This window comes from Alligator sinensis, unplaced genomic scaffold (genome assembly GCF_000455745.1).
Source record: "Alligator sinensis unplaced genomic scaffold, ASM45574v1 scaffold1308_1, whole genome shotgun sequence".
NCBI classification, from domain to species: Eukaryota; Metazoa; Chordata; order Crocodylia; family Alligatoridae; genus Alligator; species Alligator sinensis.
Window position 1 is genome coordinate 24,762 of NW_005842416.1, and position 25,132 is coordinate 49,893.

General features: G+C 45.9%; 1 protein-coding gene across 1 annotated transcript in view; it reads left to right on the top strand.

The window, feature by feature from the left end:
- LOC102386686 (dynein heavy chain 7, axonemal-like) overlaps positions 1-25,132 on the top strand; it is a gene marked incomplete at its 5' end in the record, with an annotated part of 53,063 nt that overhangs the window by 22,409 nt on the left and 5,522 nt on the right. The window contains 11 exons of the mRNA XM_006030060.3: positions 1,011-1,155; positions 4,967-5,117; positions 5,460-5,713; positions 6,869-7,009; positions 9,383-9,520; positions 10,965-11,198; positions 12,869-13,057; positions 14,993-15,096; positions 23,650-23,854; positions 24,072-24,209; positions 25,002-25,093. Coding sequence (XP_006030122.1) covers positions 1,011-1,155; positions 4,967-5,117; positions 5,460-5,713; positions 6,869-7,009; positions 9,383-9,520; positions 10,965-11,198; positions 12,869-13,057; positions 14,993-15,096; positions 23,650-23,854; positions 24,072-24,209; positions 25,002-25,093 — 1,791 coding nt within the window. The remainder of the gene's footprint in view (positions 1-1,010; positions 1,156-4,966; positions 5,118-5,459; positions 5,714-6,868; positions 7,010-9,382; positions 9,521-10,964; positions 11,199-12,868; positions 13,058-14,992; positions 15,097-23,649; positions 23,855-24,071; positions 24,210-25,001; positions 25,094-25,132) is intronic.

A 25,132-nucleotide genomic window follows, 5' to 3' on the forward strand; every position in this document is an offset into this window, starting at 1 on the left:
GCCCGCTCCCACCCAGTGCCCCCCAGCCCCGTGGTACAGGCGGAGGGCAGTGCACAGCCCCAACCCCCTGCTCGCCAGCAGGAAAGAAGCTGGTGCTGAGCATGGGGAAAAGTGGCCCCTTGCCCACCCCATGGCCAGTGTCCCGTGCTGCAGGCACTCGCAGCCCACGCAGGGCTGTCCGGAGCAGGCACAGGCAGCCCCAGGCAGGCTGTGAGCGGCTGCAGCACAGGGCATTGGCCAGGGGGTGGGCGAGGGGCTGCTTTTTCCCATGCTCAGCACCAGCTTGTAACCCGCCCCACTGCCAGCCTGGTGTTGAGCGCAGTGGGGTGGGGAAAGCAGCCCCTCCCCGCCCCATGCCCGGCACCCCATGCTGCAGGCGCTCGCAGACCTCATGGGGCTGTCCGGAGTGGGCACAGGCAGCTCCACACAGGCTGCAAGCACCAGCAGCATGGGGCACCGGGCATGGGTGGGGAGGGGCCGCTTCCTTCCTCCCTCCCTCCCCCGTGCTCCTTCCCTGCCCAGGGTCGTGTCCGTTGTGTGTCCTTCCCCCCCCCGCCCCCTTACCTGAGCTTCCTGAGCCTGGGCAGCAACATGCTCTCAGCCCAGAAAGGGCTGGGGCTTCTAGTTGGGGGGGTGGAGCCAGGTGGCCCTGCTGTTGTTGGAGCCTGCCAGGCTTCCCTTGGGTCCTACTGCCCTTGGTTCCTGTCACTTTTGACAGGAACCAAGGGCAGAGAAATATTACTTTTCTACATTTTTTTTAGGGGCCCTGCAGGCTGGATAGAATGGCCTCGCAGGCTGAAAGCGGCCTGCGGGGGCTGTATTTTGCCCACCCCTGGTCTAGTAAGTAGTAGAGTAACCATAGGATTCATTGCAGATTGCTGGAAGGGATGATAATATAGAATGAATTTTATTAATTGCATTGCACATGATCTTCCAATTTAATTATCTTTAATCAGCATGAAAAACTAAACTCCAACATTTACAATAATAGTCAGTGCTTTTTCCTTTAGGAATCATGTTACTGAAAACATAAGTGAATGGCGAAAAATCTATGATGACAAAGATCCACAAAACCTTCCTTTACCAAAACCAATGAATACGATGTTGAATGAGCTACAAAAGATGATCATTATTCGGTGCCTCAGACCAGACAAGGTAAAAGGATATGCAAATGTGTTTGTAGATGATAACATTTCACGTAATACAGTTTGTACTGATTGTTATAGCATCTAGTTTCTTCTTCAAGTGCTTGTCTGTACATTGGCATTCCTCCAGTGCAAGTGTACTTTGTATATTTAAGATGGGTGGGAAGATTTTTGGCCATCATAAGTGCTTTGATCCTGTACCATGGGCATTATCTGCTTCATCATCTGTTTCACTGCTACAGCATCACTCTTGTACATCGCTCTTATACATACCAAGGCATAAGGGGCTCAGCAACCCCCTTCTAATGATTTAGAGCTTCAGAGCCATGGTAAGATCCATGTTCTTGGTGGACTCAGCAAGTTGTACTGTTATGTAGCTTTAAGGCATCTGGTGTTAGCAGGGATTTAGTGCATCTAATATAGTCTTTAGCCATTCAGAAACATTACTTTTTTAAAATTTGTTTTAGGAAAATAAATTCTGGTAACTGGCAGTTAGCCAAGACCTTAAATAAAGTCTCTGTGTTTCAAGAACTATCTTTCCTATGAAGTGGCTGGCTATCATTAATGATGGCCACAAGGTGGTTTTGTTTGCCTTAAAAGAGGGTACATACTAAAAAATGTTCTGTCTGTCTGTTGGTCTCTTTCAAAAAAGAACTTGGTAGGTTTGCCTCAAACCTTTCCTTTGGACCATTCAGTGAGGCCATTCTCAGCTCCAGGCAAGCAAAATTGTCCTGACAAGAATCTTCTTATCTAGCTTCCAGCCTCTGTGCTTCTTCCTCTAAGGCAGCCCTAGATGGAGTCTTTGGGAGCAGGAGCGTGAGGGAGCACCGCTGTTTAGATAGGAAGACAAAGATAACTTCACCCTTCTAAGTCTGAAAGGCCTGCAAAGCCCAACATTGGGACCAGACCATTTGGTGCACTTCCTAATAAGAGGACAGCATCTCCAGTTCCTCACCTGATACTTGTAACTTTGGCACCATTGAGGTAACACTTAAATGCTCATTTGTTTATTGATAGCTGAAACACTTTGGAAACCACTGGCTTGGATTCTGTATTGGTGAAGGAACTGAAGGGTAATTTTTCTCTTCCCTTTATATGTTGATATACTTTGTGGATGCACCTTGAGGATATTCAAAGTGCATATACAACACCAGCAACTTATGATCTTGAATATGTTTAGTATAAGTGAATCAGGATAAGAATACAAGTGGATGCTACATCTGAGAAAAATACAGTTACTGTAAAGTGGATCTGCTATGGCTAGACCTCTCATAGCCGATTGCTGGGGCCCTTTGCTGACTTTGGACTCTTACCATCACTGCCCAGGTAGGAGGCGCAGGCAAAGGAGACTCAGCTCTTTGATTAGGTCTCTCTGGAATTTACCTTTTCTAAGGTTATTAAATTTGTATCAAAAGGAAAGAGGAGGCAAAGAAATAAACAATCACAAAGTAACAAGGAGTTACTTCGACCCAAAAGTAACTGCTTGCCTCCTTCTTGTCAGGTGGTGTGCATTGGCGATGCTTAGGGGGTGCACATGCACTCCCTGCATGTGGCAGTGCACCCCCTGCAAAAAGGCACTGCCGGTGGTGCCTGCGGGCAGTCTCCGCTTGCCACCCACCCTGCCGCCCACACCGCCGGTGGTGTCTGCGGGTGGTCCGTGATCACTGCTGGCCACCATCGGTGCCATCTGTGGGTGGTTGCCGGTTGCTGGTCAGCACTTGCCACCCTCCCCCACCACTGCCAACAGTGCCATGGCTGCCTATGCGAGCTCCCTGCTTGCCACCACCATGCTCCCACCACCGACAGCGCTGCTGTTGCCTGCAGGAGCTCGCTGTGCCCCCCACCCACCGGGGGCATGCAGTATTCATGGTGGTGTGTATGTATACCTGACCACATAGTTCTTTCAGTTAACTAAAAATAACATAAATAGAATATACGTTCTGTTAAGTTTACATTTTCTTCTTACACTTTTGCCTTCTGGAATTCCAGTGACGTTGATGTAAAAATCATCAGATGTGTTCTAGTTTTACCTAAACATATTTAATATATGCGTTATATATTTAGCTCTTGCTTACAATGATCAGTTTATGACTTCGAAGTAAACCTAAAGTACCACTTACAAGTATTATTCACCTCTTAGATATTAGGGATCTATAACTACTTGATTGTTTCAAATATCTGTTTAGTTGCACTTAATTTTTCTTTGAGTCATAGCAGCACTGTAAGAACAATCAGAAGGCATTGTTTTTAATCAGTATTAATTTAAAATTTAACATCACCTAAAATTGCAGAATATTTGGAATAAAAACTCCTTTTTTTATAAATATATATTTTTTGTGTTTCTGTCTGTACAACAGTAGTAGGTGGGCTCAGTTTTTAATTACATCTATCTATGTTCTGTGTGTCTTTCAAGGCAAAAACATAGATTTCTATTAGAATTCATGAAAAGTAAAATGTGCTGAATGGCAGCTACCTCAGGCCAGGCTTTGCTGTGGACAACATGAAGGCAATGCAGCTAAAATGATAAAATGAGAGCATTATACTTCTCCACTGAGAGTGCTTCATCCCATGCAATCCTACTTTGTTCTTTTGAAGGTCCCCCCTATTCCATGATTGAGTCCTGGATTTGTAAATGGATAGTCTTGAAGATAAGTTTCTAGTCCACTAGGAGTAGATGCTCAAAAGCTAGAATGAGAGGGTACATCCCATTGTCTCTTGCAGAGGATCATGGAGGTGGGATCACCCAGACAGTAACAGAACCCTTTAATTACAGCGGGTGGCTGCTGGTGGTTGGAGGAAGAGTCATGGAGCAACTAGGCAGTGTGTGTAACCTATTGGGTAGGACCTCAGAAACATGTATTAAGAATGTAATCTTATCTAAGCTTGGATGTTTGAAAGGTCTTATTTTCTGAACATTATCAGATTCCTTCAAATTTAGTTTTAATGTTTAATGCTGGGTTCTGAGTTACCCAGCATCAGGGCCAGATTAACCCTTTAGTGGGCTCTAGGCAAACAAACTTGTGGGTCCCTACTTAATACTGTATATTTATATTACTTTTTCACTCAATAATTATAACATGTGAAGTAAGCACAGCTGGGCCCCTTCTTCACTTAGGGCCCTAGGCATGTGTCTAGTTTGCCTATGTGTTAATCTGGCCCTGTCCAGCATGCAATGGAGAAGAGACCTTGTTTATCCTTCCTTTTCTGAGGATGCTGGCTGGCCAGTTTTAACTCTGTTAAACCTGAGTTGCTTATAAGAACCTAAGAAGTACCATGCTAAGTCAGGACAATGGTCCATCTAGCTCAGTATCCTGTCTCTGATGGTGACAAAAACGGGTGCTTTAGAGGGAGAGTATATGAATAGAGTCTATCTAGAGTGATTTATCCCTTGTCATACCCTCCTTGGAATCCACTGTCATTGATTGAGATGTTCCAAACAGTTCTGTTAGTCCACTGAGTGACTCTTCAGCTAGTTCTGTAGCTGGAATGGCAGTGTAATAGACTGTTTTAATTCAGTGCAGAATTGTTACTTTTTCTTGACTCTGTCCTTGCCTGCCCCTTGTTGTGGGAGCATTCCCCAGTGGTCTCTTTGTATTGTGTCAGCATCACAGCTTGGCACAAGATAGCTGCAAGAATACCAGGGATTAGGTCCCAAGGATATAGAAGAGCTGGACAGAGTAACTGTGCTACTCAGTTGCTGTATTATTCCTATCCAGCTCTTTGGTTTACATAATGATTTGAGAAACAACAAATAGGATGAAAGCAATTTTGCATACGACAGAACCTTATATGCTAAAAATTATATTTACTCTTTTAAACAGATTAGTCTGGCCATAACAATCTTTGTAACGGATAAACTGGGGAAGAAGTTTGTAGAGCCACCACCATTTGATCTAACGAAAAGTTACTTAGATTCAAACTCAACAATCCCACTAATATTTGTGCTATCTCCAGGAGCAGATCCTATGTCCAGTAAGTATATGCTATGGAGTTTTTCACTTCCTAGCTCTACAAAACAATGACAGAGAGACAGACTATTATGAATGTACAGCTTTTCAGATTAAAGGCCTGTTTCTCCCTTTTCTTGCACCTTGTGGGTTCATTTTTACCTTTGTAAGTAGGTTTAGAATGTTGTTGGGTCAGGCTGGTTATATACTGTAACATTTGATGAATTATGAAAAAAACTTGCATCTAAATAATATACCATTATGTTGTACATAGATTTCAACAAAAGAGTTATTTAATTCCCTTCCCTTCCATCAAAGATTAATTGACTTTTACTCAAATGCTAAAAGATTGCACCTTTCATCCAAGGTCTTCTGAAATTTGCAAATGATAAAAGCATGGTTGGAAATAAGTTTCAAGCCATCTCACTGGGACAAGGACAAGGACCTATTGCTGCAAAAATGATTAAAGAAGGAATGGAAGAAGGGACCTGGGTTTGCTTGCAGAATTGTCATCTGGCTGTTTCCTGGATGCCAATGCTAGAGAAAATCTGTGAAGAATTTAACAGTGAAACCTGTCATCCTTTCTTCAGACTTTGGCTCACCAGTTACCCATCTCCTAAGGCATAGTATCTGTTTAAAATTGTGTAATAAACACTTCCACCAAAAAAAATCACAATGCAGTTCTGGCTCAAGGAAGGGGCGCATTTTTAAAAAATATACCCATCCTACTACAAGATTATTATGAAATTATTTATATTATCAAAATAGAATCAACAAATATTAGAATAAAATATATGTAGATTCTTTATTATAAAACAGTGAATTTTCTGCTTAATATTTATGTTTTGCACTCAAAAGTATGGTTTTCATTTTTAATGGTCAAGAGAGTAAAGGTACAAGGTACTTAAAAAGTGTATTTATGTTTTGCTTTATGTTCAGTTCCAGCATCTATATTTTGACTGTTTATTGCTTGGAACAAATCATGATGAAACAATGATATTTTATTTGCAGAAGAGTCATGTACATTAATTTATTTTAGTGAAAAAAATTACGTCAGTATTTTAAATTTAATTTTAAATTACAAAAAAATAATGCATTTTTTATCAAAATCAACTATAAAGTGATAAAGTCTTATCTCAGTGCTTTGCAAACATTTTAAGGCACCTCCTCTGCTTTGAGGAATTTACAGTCTAAGAACCTAATCCTGAAAACACATTCTTATTAGGAAGGAGGAGAAAATGTGGAAATATTCTTAACTTTTTTTTTTTTTATGTTGGCAAAAAGTGGTTTTGCTGTTAGGTCTTCGTCTACTGTAGCAGTCTTTATACCCCTAGGTAGGTTGTTCCAGCCAGAGTGTATAGTCTAGTCATTGTCTACAATACAAAAAAACCCAGTAAGGATGGGTCTTGGGTTTTTAATGTTTTAGGCAGTAATGTAAATCTGTTGAACACAAGTGACTGCATTGTCCCTTTGCATACAATCTGCACATTTGATTGCTCTCCATCAGTTTGCCACAAATTATCTAAGGCCTGAATTTGGCATTGTGCATTCAATTTTTAAGGCTTTGAATATCAAGAACACCTTAAAAATACAAATACGTCCAAGAGACATCTAATCTTTTGCTGGTTTTAATACATACATTGTAATATATACATTTGAAGAAAGAGCTATATGCTGTATCCATCTGGTAAGAGACACAACAGAGAAGCACTAATCCTTACAATGTAACAGTTTTCCACATTCACCTAATGCAGTGTTACTATTTGTTTCATCTAGTTTCCAGCTACCATTCTGCAGAATGGAGTAAAGATGACAAATGAACCTCCTACTGGCCTCCGGTTAAATCTACTACAGTCGTATCTTTCTGATCCTATTTCTGATCCCAGTTTCTTCTCTGGCTGCCCTGAAAAGGAGTTGGTAATTTGCTTGCTTTGTCCAATTTTTTAAATATGTTTTTAATCAGCAAATGTACTTTATCACCAAATTCAAATCTAAAACATTCCTTAAAATTATGAACTCCTGTTCTGAGTGACAATAAATAAAGAAAATGAAGGAAGACTCCCATGCAGCTATAGGTCAAATGAACATTCAGGTGTTATTAAATTATCAAAGCTGGAAATCCCCATGCTAGTTACCCTGTAGTAAAACAAAAACAGTAGGAAGTCCCTCAATGGGGCTCTACCAGTGCGAGATGTCCATAAAACAAAATCTTCAACCAGTCTTAGCCTTATAGGCTAGGGACAGACATTCAAAAAGCCTAAGCCTGAATTGATTCAGCCTTTGTAGGTTAGTCTAACCTAGCTAAGCTGAACTAGTTTCCAACCATACAGACAATCCCTCTGGACTGAGGAAATTCAGGCACATGCCTGCAGTGGCTCAGGCTACAAGCCGGGGGGAGCTAGAGCAGCCCTCCCTGTCCTTCCACAGAGCTAAACTGAGTGGTGGGGCATGGCCAGGCCCTAGCAGGATTTCCTCATTAGGAAGGTCTGCCTGCAGGTCCCAGGCTTTTCCCTGCTGGCTACACAAGGGGTGGGAGTGATGTCAGCCCCCAGACCCTTGCTAAAACTCTGAGGTAAGGGAAGGTGTGCAGTGCATGCATCTGTTGATGATACAGAGCTTTTCAATCTCCCTCCCTGCTTGTCAGACTGTCTGCAGCAAACTGACAGGGAAGCAAGGCAGCCCAGAATTGATAAGAGGCTTTATTGCCCAATTAGCAAAACCATAGCCTCTCTCCCATTACTTCAAATTCTTCTTAAACAGCTTATTGGGGTGTTAATTAGCTCCAAAAGCTCTGTTCTGTCTGCCTGCCTGTTTCAATGGAATTGGAGGGACCCACACACAGACACCTCAGCATTAGCTAGGATACCACATGCCTAGGGTCCATGGGGCTGGGGTCCATGCTGTGGGAGATGGGAGGAAGAGATCCCTGCTTAAGCAGCAAGTGGTAAGGGGGATTAGAGGAGGGGGGCATGGGGAAGCCAGCAGACCCTGCTGTGTCTGCACACTGCCGGAGCCTTATACAACACTAGCTAGCCTACCACATGCTGGCTATGGTCTGTGCTGTGGGAGATGGGAGGAAGAGATCCCTGCTTAAGCAGCAAGTGGTAAGGGGGATTAGAGGAGGGGGGCATGGGGAAGCCAGCAGACCCTGCTGTGTCTGCAGGTCTGTGCGGAGGAACTCTGCTCAGGGAGCAGAGAGGAGGGGCCAGCCCTGCTGTGGAGCAGAGAGCCCTGCCCAGTCCAGAGAGAATGCCAGGATGCTGGGGATGTCTGGTTTATCTTAAACCAACAAGGGGTCTGGGACAGACATTGCATAAACTGGTTTGATCCAAATCAGTTAAACCTGGTCGAATGTAGTATCTGACTTATCTCAAACCGGTTTCAGTCATTTTTGAACTGGTTTATGTGCAGTGAACATCTGTTCTGTTACAGGTTTAAACCGGTTTCTGATCTCTTAAACCAGTTTATGTGTAATGTCTGTCCCTCGCCATAAGAATTATTGGTTATTGAACCACTCATTGCAGCACATTGTCAACTGCTCCCAGCTTGTTATTTGTTGGGAATAAGTGCACAGTTAGTGCAAAGGACTCCTTTCCATGTAAAGGTACAGTAATTAAATGAAACTGAAAAAAACTACTAAATCACTTCTTTCCAAGCAAAACCGGATACACAAACACCGTTTATGAGCCATGCCTATTAAACATACAGAAGTGGAGATAGGGGGAGGAGGGACTATTGTGCTGTTCTAAAACAGGGGAAACCCTTCCTTAATCCCAGTTGGCAATGAGCTGAAGTCAAGGATAAGTTTGACAGAACTGAAGGAGACCTGACACTATCGCATCACCAGTATCTTAACCTAATCTTGTTCCCATAAAAACACAGGATAATCATTGCTGAGCTAATGATCATTGGAAAGATTTTCTCATTAGCAGAGTGCAGTGTTATCATCTGTTACTAGTTAATAAAGAAGGGTCCCGTCCTGCAGACTCTTGCTTCTGCATGTAGTACTATTGGATTCAGTGAAACCAACTGGCAGTGTTCAGGACCTTAGTAGTAAGGTATGGCAGGATTAGCCTCTAGCACATTAAATATTGAGTACATTTGTTATACAGTTATATACTAAGGTTTCAAAAATATCAAATGATATTCAAATTCCAGTGCTTTTATCTTACACTCACTATTTGGTAATTTACTGTGTTTGCTTACCAGCTATCTGCCTAAACTGAAGATCATGTGCAGCTAGACCAATTAATAATATTTTTTGTTATGTTTTCTTTTCTTTTCTTAAAGATATGGGAAAAATTGCTGTTTGGGGTTTGCTTTTTTCATGCTCTGGTTCAGGAAAGAAGGAAATTTGGGCCTCTTGGTTGGAATATCCCCTATGGATTTAATGAATCAGATTTGCGAATCAGTATCAGACAGCTGCAGGTAAAGTAATGTACAGCATAATAGAAGCTGTGTCATGCTCATACAGTTGTAGGCAGATTTCCACAACTATAATTCATGTTTCTGTGAGTGCCGAGACAGAGATAAATAATGAAGACTGTTGTTATATTTATGAAAATATTAAGTCATTCATGAGATTAAGAGAAATCTAGAAGTGTTCACAAAGCCTTTTAGAATGCATAACAATGGAATTAAATCTGTGTGTTAAAAGAGGAATCACTTTCTAGTGGGTAATATTACTCTAGGGAAAGCTGTTTTGGGGGTTGGTCATTGGTCTTGACTATCAGAAGAAGTTTTGAGACACAGAAGATGGTCAGAGAATTCCTGTCCGAGTAGGTCCAGGGGTCATGTCAGTTTGTGACCAGCTAACCTACATAGACAAGAATCATAAGAGTTTAGGGAAGTAATTACAAATGTTGAAATTGAGTAATTGGAAAAGCTTTCAAAAAGTGTCACCAGGACTTTTCTGTTCCAGTACAAAAACAGACACACCTGGTCTTAGGATAAATGCAAAGTCTTCCTAGCCCAAGAAACATCACAAGCGAACTGGCAACAGAAAGACATATGGTTTGGTAGGAAAAGTAGGCTGAGGAAATATTCTAATATTATAAAAGCCTTAGTCTGTCTGTCCCTATTGCTTTATTCGCACTCTGATTGACTGTCTGAAACAACCAGAGCGTGAGCATTCGGACAGGAGCTGGCAGCCATGCCACCATGATGGTGGTGGCAGAGTGGGGGTCAAGGTGCCACCCTGCGGCCTGAGGTGACAGCAGCAACAGACGGGATGGGGGGGCAGCTCTGGCCCGAAGTGGTGGGCAGGGGGGCAGGGGGAGAGTGGGCTCAGCCCTGGCCCCAGCCCAGCCCAAAGTGGCAGAGGGGAGGGGGGAGCGTACCTAAACCCAGACTCAGCCCCGGCCCAAAGTGGCAGGTGGGGAGGAGCTGGGAAGCGGTTCCAGCCCTGGCCAGGGTGGGGTGGATGCAGGCTTCTATCCCCGCCTGTCGTTCTTGATGGGCATTTGCTAGTATTACTATAAATACTGTAAGAATAATTTGGATGGTTAGTTAATTCTGGGATGAATCTTGAGGTCTTTACCCCAGTAACGCTACTATTAACTTCAAATGGGAATTCTACCTGAGAAAAGACTTCAGAATTTAAATTCCCTTCTATATAGGAGGAGAGCAACCTTTCTTGCAGTTCTGCATTGGTTATGGCATACTCCCCCCTTGCAGTGTACCACTCTAGTTCTCTGGGTCTTTGCATGGGAGAGTGGTGGTAGATTTCTGGCCCCATCTCCTCTCCTTTCCTACAGAATAATGGATCATGTGCCTTTTCTCTAACCACTGTACAGACTTATAATGTGAGCTTAGTTGTAGGGCTTCAGGGTGGTATGAAATCTCTTAGATTTGCCTGTATTTTCTGTTTCAGTTATTCATAAATGAGTATAACCAGGTGCCATTTGAAGCTGTATCTTATCTAACGGGTGAATGTAACTATGGAGGTCGAGTGACAGATGATTGGGACAGACGTTTGCTACTGACTATGCTGGATGATTTTTATAATCCAGATATAATTGAAAATCCACATTACAGATTTTCTCCCAGTGGGAACTACCACGCGCCACCAAAAGGAACCTATGAGGACTATCTTGAATTTATTAAGGTATCTTATTTTCTTTGAATACTGAAAGCTCAAGAAGTTTGGTCAATTTAGATTACTTACTGCTGGAAAAAACTTTCAGTGATGTATATTAACTTTTATAGTATAGTAAAGTATAGTATACTTTTATAGTATCTTTCCTCCAAGAATCTCAGACTGCCTTACTAAACAATGATTAATCTTCACAATATCTTTACATGACTGAACTGAAGTAACTTCCAAGGTAGAGCACAGGATATAAGCTACTGCTATTTTGTATAGCAAGTGAAGAATGCCATATCTAATTAGGGTGTCAAGGGAATTTAGACCAAACAAATTAGTTTAAGGCATCAGGGCCTGCTCATACAAAAAAACAGGCCTGCTCATACAAAAAAATGCAAATGGATCTTCAGTGATATTGAACACCATATGCCATGGCAGTAATGTCTCTAAGAAGTATTTCTGTAGCACACTGTAGCACTGCAGCATTAGATATTTTATAAGAGGTCTTTCATCCAAGTACTGACCTGCTCAGTCTCTCACTGGCTTGTGAAGTCTGACAGTACCAGAGCACAAAGGGATCAGTGTGAAATATTAGGTGGTTTCATTCAGAACATCTGCTAAGAATGCAGCTGGTGTCTTGGGCTGGGAACAAGGATTCATTTTATGGGCATAGGAATTGTTCCTAGGATGGGTGACTTCGGAAACATGGGAAGAGAAACACTTTAAACAGATCCTAATGGTCATGGCTGGTGTTGTAATTTTTTCTTGTTACTCTTACGTTGGATTCAGATTAGCAAAAGTAGAAGCAAAGTCTGCAAAAGCTGAAACCAATACATAAGTAAGCAGCCCTCAGGGGTCAGGTTTCTCAATAGGTTTTTTTTAACATTTTTTCCCTGTGTGTCCTTCTTAGCTGGGTGTCCTTTACCTCTAAATGCTGGGTTCCCTTGTAGGTTTTTTCATGATCTAAGACAGTGGTTCTTAACCAGTCAACTGCAGCTATGCCATGGCCATGCCGCAAGGGGGATACTTGGAGATGTCATACCACCCCATTCCTCCAGCCCAAATTTTCCTGTGGCACAAGCCAATACTGGGCTGAGATGCTACACTGCGCCATGTGCAATAACCTTCAAATGAGAAGCAGTATAGTTATCCTAGTGCAGCCCTTCACTAATGCAGCTATATCACTCCTAACTGGAAGAGAGCATGTGCAGAGCTAGCTTGAGTAACTGCAAGGCATGGCCCTGCACTGATGTGTTACCACACTAAGGTGTCCACACCACGCTACTTCAGATTCTGCTTGCCTCCTTTCAGTTCTGGAGTTGCATAAATTTCTGCGGGGATGTTGAGGTGGCTCTCAGGTTCAAAAAGGGTGAGAACCACTGATCTAAGGATCTTTAAGATTTGAAGCTCCACACTTGTTGTAGTTCAGTGTGCACAGCTCCTGGAGGTGGTCAGCAGTTAGCTAAGGATGGCAATGAGATGAGAATCTCTTGACAATGGCTTTCTGCATTTGTAAAGATGCTGTTCTATAGCCAGTATTATTGTGTGCAGTTGTTCTGTAAAGGCCTGATTCAACTCATACTGGAGTTTGTGATAGCTTTTTCAGCAACTTCAATAAATTTTAGCTCAGACCTGTAATGAACTGTTTTATCTAATGAGGATGTGTACTTCTTTAATGTGTTTTGTTGTAGAATCTTCCATTTAGTCAACAGCCAGAGGTGTTTGGGTTGCATGAAAATGTGGATATTTCAAAGGATCTCCAGCAAACAAAACTCCTCTTTGAGTCTCTGATATTAACACAAGGAGGAAGCACACAGGGAGGCTCTACTGGCAGCAGCGACAGTACTTTGTACGAAATAGCTGACGATGTTCTCAGCAAGGTAGTGTAGAAAGCCATTAAAGTTTTCTGCTAATTCACCCCTACAGATATTCTCTCTGTGACCTGGCCAACTTCATGGCCCTCCTGAGGATTTTGATTTGCATGGTGGACAGGTGGTTGTGTTGCCTCAAATGCTGCCTTCACCTCTTGTGTAGATGGCAGAAGTACAGTCTGTTTGTGCTTGAAAGCATCCATCCTAAAAAAACTGCAACTGCCCAAAATGCAAAAGCTTCCTCAGTAACAACATAGGTTGCTGAGAAACCTACAGCCTCTCTCTGCTGACTTCACACAGTACATTGTTTAAGGTCCTGGTTATTATTTTTGATGCACAAGTGACACCTCTACACTTCAGGGTGGCATGTCTGAGCCTGGATTGATACAGTGACACCCCACCCACCTATTTCATTCACATCTTCCAAACCCAGAAGCATGCACGTCTCTGAAGATACTCTGGGGTATCTATCATGCTATTCTCAAGCATGCCATTGGTCGAGGTCTTGAGAGCAGCTGCAGATGGGTGTCCTGCAGGGGCAATGCGTAAGGGGTGCACGCAAGTGCATGTGCACTCCCTGAGCGTGGCGGTGCACCCCTTACAAAAAGGCACTTGTGGGCAGTTGCCACTCACCACCCCACTCCCCAACCAGCACTGCTGGCAGCATCTGCAGGCAGTCAGTGATCCCTGCTGGCTGCCCCGGAGCCTGCCTGCGGCATCTGTGGGTGGTCGTTAACCCCTGGTCGGTGCTTATCACCCCCGCCCACCGCCAGCAGTGCTGGAGGTGTCTGCAGGAGCTCCCACTTACCGCTGCCGCACTCCCGCTGCAGCTGTGCCCCCCAGCTGCCAGGGGTATGCATCGTTCATGGTGTCCTGTGATGTCTTCACCAGCATAGTTCTGGGTTTGTAGTGTGCTAGTATGAGTGACTGGGGAGAGCTCAGAATGGTCCCTACTGGGAATACATTGTGACCACAGTGATGACATTTCCTAAAAGTTTTAGGCTCGAGATACCTACAAGACTTTCTCCCTAAGACTAGGACCATCCCTTATGACTCCTGAATAATGGAACTTCATCTCTAGGTGAAGCTCATCAGTACAGAGGATCTCTTTTGGGGTCTGGCCTCAGATAGTGGCACAATCTCTCTCTCTCTCTCTCTCTCTCTCTCACCCCACCCTCCCCACCCACCTTGCTTCCCCAATAAGAATTACCCCAATATGTGACATTTAACTTACTTGGGCTACAAGAACTCTCAGAGCTCTCACACCAACTGTGTAGGGGTGGAAAAGAGAGTAGTTACAATCAACTGATCTTCTTGTTTGCTTTCATAATTCTGGAAGGGGTCAGATACCATGGTGCTGAGCCTGGTGTAATAATTTGGAAGAGAACAGTGTTTTTCTTAATAGAACATGTATTTATTGTAATAGGATCCTCTCTTTCTCACCTCACCTCCTAGCTACCCCTCTTGTACTAAATCTGTGATCCCTGTGTGTCATTTTGCTCTGGGAATAATGCTGTGGGAAGTATTAGACCATTCAATACAGAATAAAAGTGCAAAACTTACCAGGCTGGGAAAAGGCTACAAGTATAAGTAGACTGGAAGAGGTGTCATTGAGCAGCAGAAAACAGGAAGGAGAGAAATCAGTGCAATTACCCTGGCAAGTCAATTCAGTATTACAGAACCACTTTACAACCATTAAACACTTATTGAAAATTGTACATGATGCTAAAGATTTTAAAGGTCATTTTTAAAATGACATTTTTAATTGCAATATCAGGTATGTATTGATCAGATATTCATTAAAGGGTGTTACAGAATATCTTTTCCTGTGGTGGTTATGTTGTTGTTATGAGCTTGTTTGCTTTGAGTATGAGTTAAAAACAATTATAAGTCATAATTCATCTGCACTTGTCAAAGTATATTTAAATATGTTGACATTTACAGCTTCCAAATGATTTTGACATTGAGGCTTCACTACTAAAGTATCCTGTGAGATATGAAGAAAGTATGAACACTGTGCTGGTGCAAGAAATGGAGAGATTTAACAAGTAAGGAATTGTGTTAGTTAATTCAAACACACCTCTAATCATTCCCATAAGAGGCAATCCCACAGTGTGTCCAGTGTGGACTCTCACTTCTTAACATGAGAGCATGTTTTCTTTGTTCCAGTTATAATTCCCTGATATCTACAATCCAAGCACTTTCCCCCCATTTGGAAAGGCAGACTGTAGCGTAATTTATGGTTGAAGCCCTAACGGGCAGATGAATTGATTGGGAAGATGTGTCATGTAGCTGACAGGAGGAGAGGATTTGGAAAGGGGAACTGGAGGATGTGCATATGTACATGTAAACTTATGCATTGTTTGCTTTTTTTCATTTCTATTTTTACCTTCCTATTTTCATTGCTTTCACCTGTTCTCTTCCATCTCTTTGATTCTGTGCTTGTTGTCTTCCCCTCTCCCACTTCTATTCCTTATTTTTTTACCACCTCCCATCTGTCTTCAACACTTTCTTTTTCCTTTCCCTGGTTGCCCCTTCTTCCTGCCTTTTTACTCTTTTCCTTCAAATCACTAGTCTAGACTCCTTCCTTTTCCCAACTCCTAATGTTCTCTCCCATTACTATTTTTCTCCCTTTACCACCCTCCAATGCATTTTTAGGATTATTGTTTTACTGTCTACCCTCTGGAAGGACAGTATGAGACAAGAAAATGTGGGAAACAAAATACCTCATTAGATTTTAAAAGTATGGTAGCAGAAATATTTTATTTCACATAAAGAGAAACACATGAATGTATAAATCTGTCATTGAATCATTATCTCCTCATAAGCATCCACTGCATGGTACTACCATTTTTTGCAAAGGCCTGCATCTTCCTGGTGCATTGGGGCTGAACAAAAGCTTTCCCAAAGATTTGGGAATTTCAGGCACCTGCAAGCTTCAGCTCTGGATCATAATTTTCTTTTATTTGGGGGTTTTAAAGCTCAGGTTGTGTTTTGCTCTCTCAACTCTTTGTAATCAAACAAAGATAAATTTCCATCTGACCTTTCTTCCAGACATTTCTGACATGTTGCAGATTGTAATGGGTTAAGTCTCTTGATGTTGGAAAGTCAGATGGAGAAACTTAGACATTACTGTAAATTAAAGTGATTTCTTCCTGGTGACAGAGCAAGTCAGTGCCAGTATCTGAAGTAGAGCTCAGGTCTTTTGATTGTCATGTTCTTCAATTGATATGCCAAGGTGTCTCCGAACGTACATTTATACACACTGAAAAAAAAAGACTTGTAACAGGCAACAATATGAACACAATCTCTACCTTTGCAGATTTTGCAGGATCCTGGTTTTTTGTTTTTTTTTTAAATCAGAGAAATCACATTCTCTAATGAAAAAAAAAAAAATAAAAAAAATCGCAAAATCTGTGATTAAATTAAATTAGATGGCACTATATATATAGGTATCAGATGAACACAATGTTTTATTGACAATTTTAAAGCAATTTGGAAGCCTACCAGTGCCTCAATAGCATACATTCTAAATACCTATACATTTTGGTATTTGATCTTGGGTTTTTTATCATAGAAAATCAGAGCTCCCCTTGCCCCCTTACCTCACCAGGACTCAGGTCCAAGCTTCTCACTCCCAAGCCACATCCCCCCCAGCCCTGCCAGTGCCCCTCACTCCCCACCCACAGTCCCCACACCTCCGCTGGTGTCCCTCACTCCACATCCACAGCCTCCCCCCGCCCTGCTTGTGCCCTTGCTCCCTAGCCCTGCCAGAGCGGGGCCCCAGCTGCCAGGGCTACAGGGCCAGGAACCTGGGTCTGCAGTCCCCTGATCCCCACAGCAGTGCTCAAGCCCCAGCTGTCTCACACAGGAAGCAGTGGCTGTTGCACCAGAATGGTTCCGCTGGTGTCCCTCACTCCACATCCACAGCCTCCCCCCGCCCTGCTTGTGCCCTTGCTCCCTAGCCCTGCCAGAGCGGGGCCCCAGCTGCCAGGGCTACAGGGCCAGGAACCTGGGTCTGCAGTCCCCTGATCCCCACAGCAGTGCTCAAGCCCCAGCTGTCTCACACAGGAAGCAGTGGCTGTTGCACCAGAATGGTGCACGGAGCCCAGCTCCCTCTCCCCCACAGGCGGCAAGGCTGGAGCAGAGCCCATTGGGGGGACGAGGGGCTGTTTGCTCTGGGCTTGGGCTCTCCACCCTGCTGCCCTCCCCCTGGGGCCTCTGCGGTGCAGCAGGTGGGACATGGCGCACCAGGGCAGAGCAGGGCTGGGCAGGGAAGCTTGGTGCCATAACTGGGAGCTCTGTACCACCATGGTGAGGTGCCCCCTGCCTGCCCGACAGCAGTGAGGGGCACGACTCTGTCTCGCTGCCGGACAGACAGGTGATGCCTCACCATGGCAGTGCAGTGGCACCAAGGAGCTTCCCGCCCTGCCCCGCTCTGCCCTGCCACACTGGTTCCCACCTGCTGGGCCACAGAGGCCCCAGGGGGAGGGCAGCAGGGCAGGGAGCATGAGCCTGCAGTGGGAAGCCTGCCCCTGTTCTCTGCACATGTCTGGGGAGCACATGCCCCCTTGTGCTCCCCTGGAGTGTGTGTAGCAGCAGGGAGCCAGCCCTTCCCCCCCACCCTTGGACAAACCGCCTGTGGTTCTGTCCCACTCCATGCCTGGGCCCTGCAGCTGCGCGTTCTGGCTCCAGGCCCCAAGCCCCATGAACCACCTGGGCTGGGCAGCAGCCCCAGCCCTGCCCAGCTCACTCTCTCCCTCCCTATGGGGGCCTTAATCCCCCCTCCCACCCCACCAGACTCACCTGCAGGAGCTGCTCTCCAGACTACCTGGCAATCATGTGTATGTACATGCACATGGCACCCTGTGGCAATCTCCCAGAGCTCCTGCCTCTCTGGCTGCTGGCAGGGAACTGCCTCAGGCCTCTGCTTCTGGGCTTTTATAAGGGCCAGGCCCTGCCCCTTTCCGGTCAGCTGACTCATTAGTTGCCCCGGCAATCCACAGCTGTGCTCCTTAGTCACTGCTAGGACTCCTTCCCTAGCAGTTTCCCTCTTTTCAGGCACAGAGCCCCTGAGTGCTCTGTGGACACACCTCCCCCCTCAAGATCCCGACTCACCGAGGCAGATCTTCCCTTTCGTCAGGTCTCGCTTCAATGTGGGGTCTTCCTCGGCCTTTCTTCCAGCACCTTGGATACCTTAGGCAGAGGTTTTCAGGCACCTCTTTCTCGCCTTTTACCCAAGGGTGCACCGTGTGGGATTTGTCAGGAGTTACCCTGCCACAGGTAATCCCCCCACACTAGCCACCTCTGGTAGGGTGCAACTCAGGCCTACCTTTCCCCTGCAGTCTTTGACTAATGGACCGCTAGGAGTCCATTTCTCGGCCGTCCCTTGACCTTTGCCACTGGTCATTCACAAAAGGGTTGACCCCCCTTTTTTTCTTGGTCGTGGTCTTCCTGTTCCTCCCAACCCCCGTTCTTCCTCATACTGCCTTGAGAGGAAATCTGCGCTTATATTCTTACTGCCCGGGTGATGTTTTCTCAAAACAGTAGGGTTGCAAACTTAGGGCCCATCTCATCAATCTGGCGTTGTCCGTTTTCATGTTCTGCAACCAGTGGAGGGGTGCGTGGTCCGTAAGCAGCGTGAATTGTCTTCCCAGCAAATAGTAGCGGAATGTTTCCACGGCCCATTTGATTGCCAAACATTCTTTTTCTATTGTGGCATAATTCCGCTCCGGTGGATGTAATTTCCTACTTATATATGCTATGGGGCGCTCTTCCTCCCCTCTTAGCTGGATCAGTACTGCCCCAATCGCTGCTTCGGACGCATCGGTCTGCACCAAGAAGGGTCTGTTAAAATCCGGGGTAAATAACAGAGGTTGCAAGCATAATGCTTCCTTCACTGTTTGGAAGGCCCTCTCCGCCTCTGGCATCCATCTTACCTTGGCTGGGGCTCTCGCTTTGGTCATCTCTGTCAATGGCACCACTAGATCTGCGAAGTGGGGCACAAACCTTCTATAGTAATTGGCTAGCCCCAGGAAAGCCCTCACTTGTTTTTTAGATTGGGGCGCTTGGTACCTCTGCAAAGCCTCCACTTTGCTTAAAAGTGGTTTCACTTTCCTACTTCCTACCAGGAAACCCAGATACTGCGTTTCTTCCTTCCCTATAGTGCATTGTTTTGGATTGGCTGTCAGCCCGACCCGTCTCAAGTCCTGTACCGCCGCCCTTAACGCTTGGAGGTGTTCGGCCCATTCTTCTGTATAGATAATAATATCGTCTATATATGCTGCCGCATAATCCATATGGGGGGCCAAAAACTCTGTCCATTAGTTGCTGGAATGTGGCTGCTGCTCCATGGAGTCAAAACGGCATGCATCTGAACTGGAAGAGCCCCCACGGGGTTGCAAAGGCTGTCTTCTCCTGGTCCTCAGGTGCCACTGGCACCTGCCAATATCCCTTTGTCAGGTCTAAGGTGGAGATGTAGTGGGCCTGACCAATGTTCTCTACCAGTTCATCCACTCTTGGCATTGGGTAGGCATCAAACTTCGCTACCGCGTTTACCTTCCGGAAGTCTACGCACAAATGAATCTTTCCATCAGGTTTGGGTACTACCACAATGGGGCTCCGCCAGTCACTGTGGGACCTGCATATGACGCCCTTCTCCAACATCATTTCAATTTCCGCTTTTATCTGACTCTGTAGCCTCTGGGGAATCCGTCTCCAGCTCTCCCTGATCACCTGGCCTGGAGGAGTTTTTATCCGGTGTACCACACCCTGAGCTTCCCCAGGCATTTCCTGGAACACGTCTTCAAACTCCCCGATTAGTTCGGCAGCCTGTTCCCTCTGGGCCTTCGATAATCTCGATGCGAGCTCCAAGTCGCCTGATGCGAGTTCCACGTCGCCTGGTCCGCTCTCCTCTGTCAAGAAGGGTCCTAACTCTAGTTCATCCGGCCAAGAGGCTAAATATATACACTCTTGCTCTTCCCACTTCTTCAGCAGGTTGATGTGATATATCTGCTTCTTCTGTCTATCGGCCTGATATACCTCGTAATCCAAGGGCCCCACTCTGCGTGTGACTTCGTAGGGTCCCTGCCATCGGGCGAGCAGCTTACTCTCTCTATCCGGTAATAGAACTAACATGCAGTCCCCTTCCTCAAACTTCCTTTCCCAGGTGCCTTGACTATAGTATCTCACCTGGCGTTGCTGGGCCTCCCTGAGATTGCCCACGACCTCACTGCGAGCAGCCCCCAGTCTCTCTCGCAGTTGTACCACATATTGTATCAAGTTCTGGTCTCTACCCTGCTGTTCCTCCCAACCTTCTTTAATCAAATCAAGTATTCCCCGGGGTTGTCGGCCGTATAACAGTTCAAAGGGTGAAAACCCTGTTGAGGCTTGGGGGGCCTCTCTTACTGCGAACAGCAAAGGTGGTATCATTTTGTCCCAGTCCTGCGGTCTCTCGGTCACGAACTTCTTTAACATCTGTTTCAACATCTGATTGAAACGTTCTACCAGTCCGTCTGTTTGGGGGTGGTAGACAGTTGTCTTCAGATGCTTAATCCCTAGGGCTTTACTCACGCCCTCAAAAACGCAGGATGTAAAATTCGTTCCCTGGTTCGTTAATAATTCCCTAGGGAGTCCTACCCGCGAAAATATTTTCAATAGTTCGCTTGCCATCTTTGGAGCCGATATTGTCCTCATTGGCACAGCTTCTGGGTACCTGGTCACATAATCTAATATTACTAAAATATACTGGTTCCCCCAGTACTACTTCGGGGAAGTGGCCCCACGATGTCCACGGCTACCTGTTCGAACGGAACCTCCATCAAAGGCATAGGAATTAAAGGGGCCTTTGGGGGGGGCGCCTCGGGTCGGCTTTTTGACACACTGGACAAGAGGCACAATATCTCGCCACTTCTCTCAGCAGTCCGGGTCAAAAGAATCTTGCCCTAATGCGGGCTTCAGTTTTGTCCCGGCCCAAATGTCCCCCCATAGGTAGTTCATGAGCCACCTTCATAACGGCCCGTCGATATCGCCGAGGCACCAGTAGCTGCATGACCTCTTCCTCTTCAGGCTTGCCTTACTCAATGCGGTAAAGTAGACCGTTCCGTACCTCAAACCTCGGTGTTACCTTCATCAGTTTGGGCCGTAGAACCTCGTCGTCTCATCGTGCCAGGTGTTCATGCAACGCATGGCGGAAGTCTGCCTCCCAACTCTGCTCCAGCTGGAAGTGCTCATCTTCCCACAGAGCAGTGACATCCACTTCTCGTCCAACCGCTTCTTCAGGGTGTCCCTGTTCTGTATCTACAGCGAACCCCCCAACCTTCTTCTGCGACCTTGCCTTAGCTATCTCCCAGCCACCACCTCACCCTTCTTCTGCGACCTTGCCTTAGCTATCTCCCTTAACAACTCAGACCAGTCGCAACCCAGTACCACTGGGTAGGGTAACTGCTTGACAACCCCTACTAGCATCTGTCGGTCGCTCTTGCCTACCCGAAGCCTGACCCCTACTCTGTCGACCCTACAGGAGTCCCCGCAATAACATTGCACCTGTACATCGTCCACTACCTCCCTTCCTCTTGTCGGTAGCACCTTGTTCTGCACCAGGGTCTGCAACGAGCCCGAATCCAGCATAGCTTGGATGGTTCTGCCATCTATTGTCACTTCAGCCGTGACTGCAGGTGGCTCCTTTCCTACCCCAGGGTCCCTCCTGGCTCTGTAGCCACACATCCCCACCTGGATCGCCGGTCGGGTGTGGGTGTTTTCCATCGTTTCTGCTAACAGAGCCTGTCACCTAGTGGCTTCCCACAGGCCTTGAATTGCTTGCTGTAGCAACATCACAACCTGTGGTTGCAACTCTGGATCTGGGCCAGGCCTCTGCTCCCTTTCTCCCTTTCTGGGCCCAGGGATTCTTTTCCTGATACGGCCAAACCAGCGTCCAATGATGCGTACTGCTGTACGAAACTTTCCCGGCCAATGCACCGTTGTAACAGGTCGTCACTCTAGGCCACCCTTAATGTGGCCCACGCACCTGTCTCTGGGCAACCGCCCGCTTTGTCTTGCCTGCCACGTCTTGATCTTAATTAATTAATTAAATTAATTAGCAGGAGGCTGCCCTTGTCCTGCCCCGCCACTAGGGGCGCTGTCTGTGGCTCCCTTTCCTCCCACCGCAGCCCAAGCCTCGCAGATGAAATCGCTGTTATCTCTATTCAGTCCCTGTTTTGGCCCCTTATTGTTCTCCCCGGACCTTCCTTCCTTTTGGTGCCCCCTCCACCCCGGGGCTTTCCGGTGCCCAGCTTGGGCCCCCTACAATGCGATCCCCTATCTGGGGCTCCCAGCGCCCAAACTTGGGCCTCGCAATAATACTGCCCCCTATCTGGGGCTCTCCGTGCCCACACTTGGGCTTCTTACTAAGATGGCCCCCTTCCTGGGGCTTGCTGTGCCCAACTTGGGCTTCTCAGTCCTGCGACCCCCCTTTTGGGGCTCGCCGTGCCCGACTTGGGCGTCTTAAAATACTGCCCCCTGTCTGAGGCTCTCTGTGCCCACACTTGGGCTTCGCAATCGTGCGACCCCCCTCTCTGGGGCTTGCCGTGCCCCACTTGGGCTTCTCACTAAGATGGCCCCCTTCCTGGGGCTTGCCGTGCCCACACTTGGGCTTTGCAATCGTGCAACCCCCCTCTCTGGGGCTCGCCGTGCCCCACTTGGGCTTCCTAACAGTACTGCCCCCTCTCTGGGGCTTGCTACGCCCACCTTGGGCTCTTCAAACGCCCCTCTCTGGGGCTGGGGTCTACGCACCCTGTAAACTGCGCCCCGCTCTGGCGCCTGGATCCCCACGCTATTGTGGGTCTCCTATGAGGCCTCCTCCAACCCCTAATAGCCTCACCCAAACCACCAGTATTAACAAACAGCAAACACAAACTTGAGCCTCCTGGCTATAAATCAAACATAAGCCGTCGGGCTACAACAACATTGCTCCAGCATCTTGGAGCCGCTGTTAGCAGTACCTCCAGTCAGGCCTCTCCTCACATCTCCCAGAGCTCCTGCCTCTCTGGCTGCTGGTAGGGAACTGCCTCAGGCCTCTGCTTCTGGGCTTTTATAAGGGCCAGGCCCTGCCCCTTTCCGGTCAGCTGACTCTCATTAGTTGCCCCAGCAACCCACAGCTGTGTTCCTTAGTCACTGCTAGGACTCCTTCCCTAGCAGTTTCCCTCTCTTCAGGCACAGAGCCCCTGAGTGCTCTGTGACACACCCCCTGCCCGACCGCCCTCCTCCCACTTCCCCCAGACCCTTGCAGGCTGGTACTCTGCCAGCCTGCAGAGAGCTCTTTGCAAATGTGCAAAAGACATGTGCTTCTTCATTAAAATGAGAAATCTGTGTTTTTCTCTGGTAAAGGGAAAACCAGCGTTTTTCTCTATTTTCCTGTGGGAGGTGGAAACCTGGATTCCTGTTGTGGAGAAACAGCTCATTATACACTTAATTCATAACCTTAATTCATAATGTAATGTTTCTTTAGCTGATGAACTGATGAGATGCCTTACCAAAGATGTGACGTGATATCGAACCAGTTGTATTACATTTGACACTTCTGCTGTTTTATTGTTTATTTCTAGTTTAATCCGGACTATACGTATTACTTTAATAAACCTGAAAAAGGCTATTAAAGGTTTGGTGGTTATGGATTCAGAGCTGGAGGCCCTGTGTGGCAGTCTGCTTATTGGAAAAGTTCCAGAAAGCTGGGCTCAGCGTTCATACCCAAGTCTTAAACCATTGGGGAGTTATATCCTGGATTTTCTAGCTAGGCTGAAATTCTTACAGGTAAAACAAGAGAATTACTAATGATCTTTTCTATTTGATTTAAAATGAGTGTGTATTTGGAGAATTAGCAAAACATTTACTGTTTTATATGTAACTTTTCTTAAGATAGTTTTGTGGAATATGACTAAGAATAATGAGTCATGATAATTTTATAAAGAAAACTGCCTGGTTCTGAATAGGAAAGGTGTTTGAACTATCTCCATTTTCCTTTTCACAGGATTGGTATGAATTAGGGAAGCCCACTGTTTTTTGGCTGTCAGGATTCTATTTTACTCAAGCCTTTTTAACTGGAGCAATGCAGAACTATGCCAGGAAGTACACCATCCCAATTGACCTCTTGGGATATGAATTTCAGGTATGGCTAAGTTGTAAACATGTTCTGATTTGGGCCCCAGTATTGCTGTGTGATACATTAAGTAGAGGAGTCCTGTCTGTTACTGGAGGTGTTACTTGCACATAACCCGTCAGGACCTTAACCAGTAGTGTAGTGGTAGATTCTGCGAGCCCACTGTATTAGTATGTGATGTTTTCTCAACCTTGCACCTCTAAAGGAAACCCATTAAGAGGTTTCTCATGGTTACACAGAACCATATTATTACACAAGCAAATCACTTAAAAATGGAGTTTCTTAAGTACCAGGAAGGGTGCATCTACATGTGCTATTAATGTGCAGCAATAAGCTCTGGAGTTTATTGCTGCTAAGCACACATCTGCACATGCACCTGGGACAGCAGCAAATTGAGCCAAGTCAGAGTAGCCCTGGCTGGCAGGGGACCAAGGGTTCAACCTGCTAGCGCTGCTCCCTCCACCTCACCGTGCTACAGAGGGGCTGGCTGGGGCATGAGACTGCTTGGGTGCGGGGCTACCCAGCAGGCAGCCCCCACGCTGAAGCACCCTCATGCCCTAGCTAGTACCTCAAGCATCTGCGTGTGTGCTGCTGTGGAGTTTTTTTACCCCTCAGCAGGATAGTACTTGTATTTACAAGTACTGTAAATAAAGTTTCACTGAAAGATACGTGATTCTCCTCCTGGCTTTGGATTGTTCTTCTGAAAATTGGCAGTTGGGTATTGGTTTAATGGCTCTTAAACAACTTAAGAGGGTCTCTTAATCAACTTATTAACATGTAACATAAGTTATTTCCTTTTAGGTTATTCCTACAGATACATCTGATACTGCACCAGAAGATGGTGTTTATATCCATGGATTATTCTTAGATGGAGCTCGCTGGGACAGGACCAAGTCAGTACTTAATATTTTACTACCGTTTTAAGGAAGGCA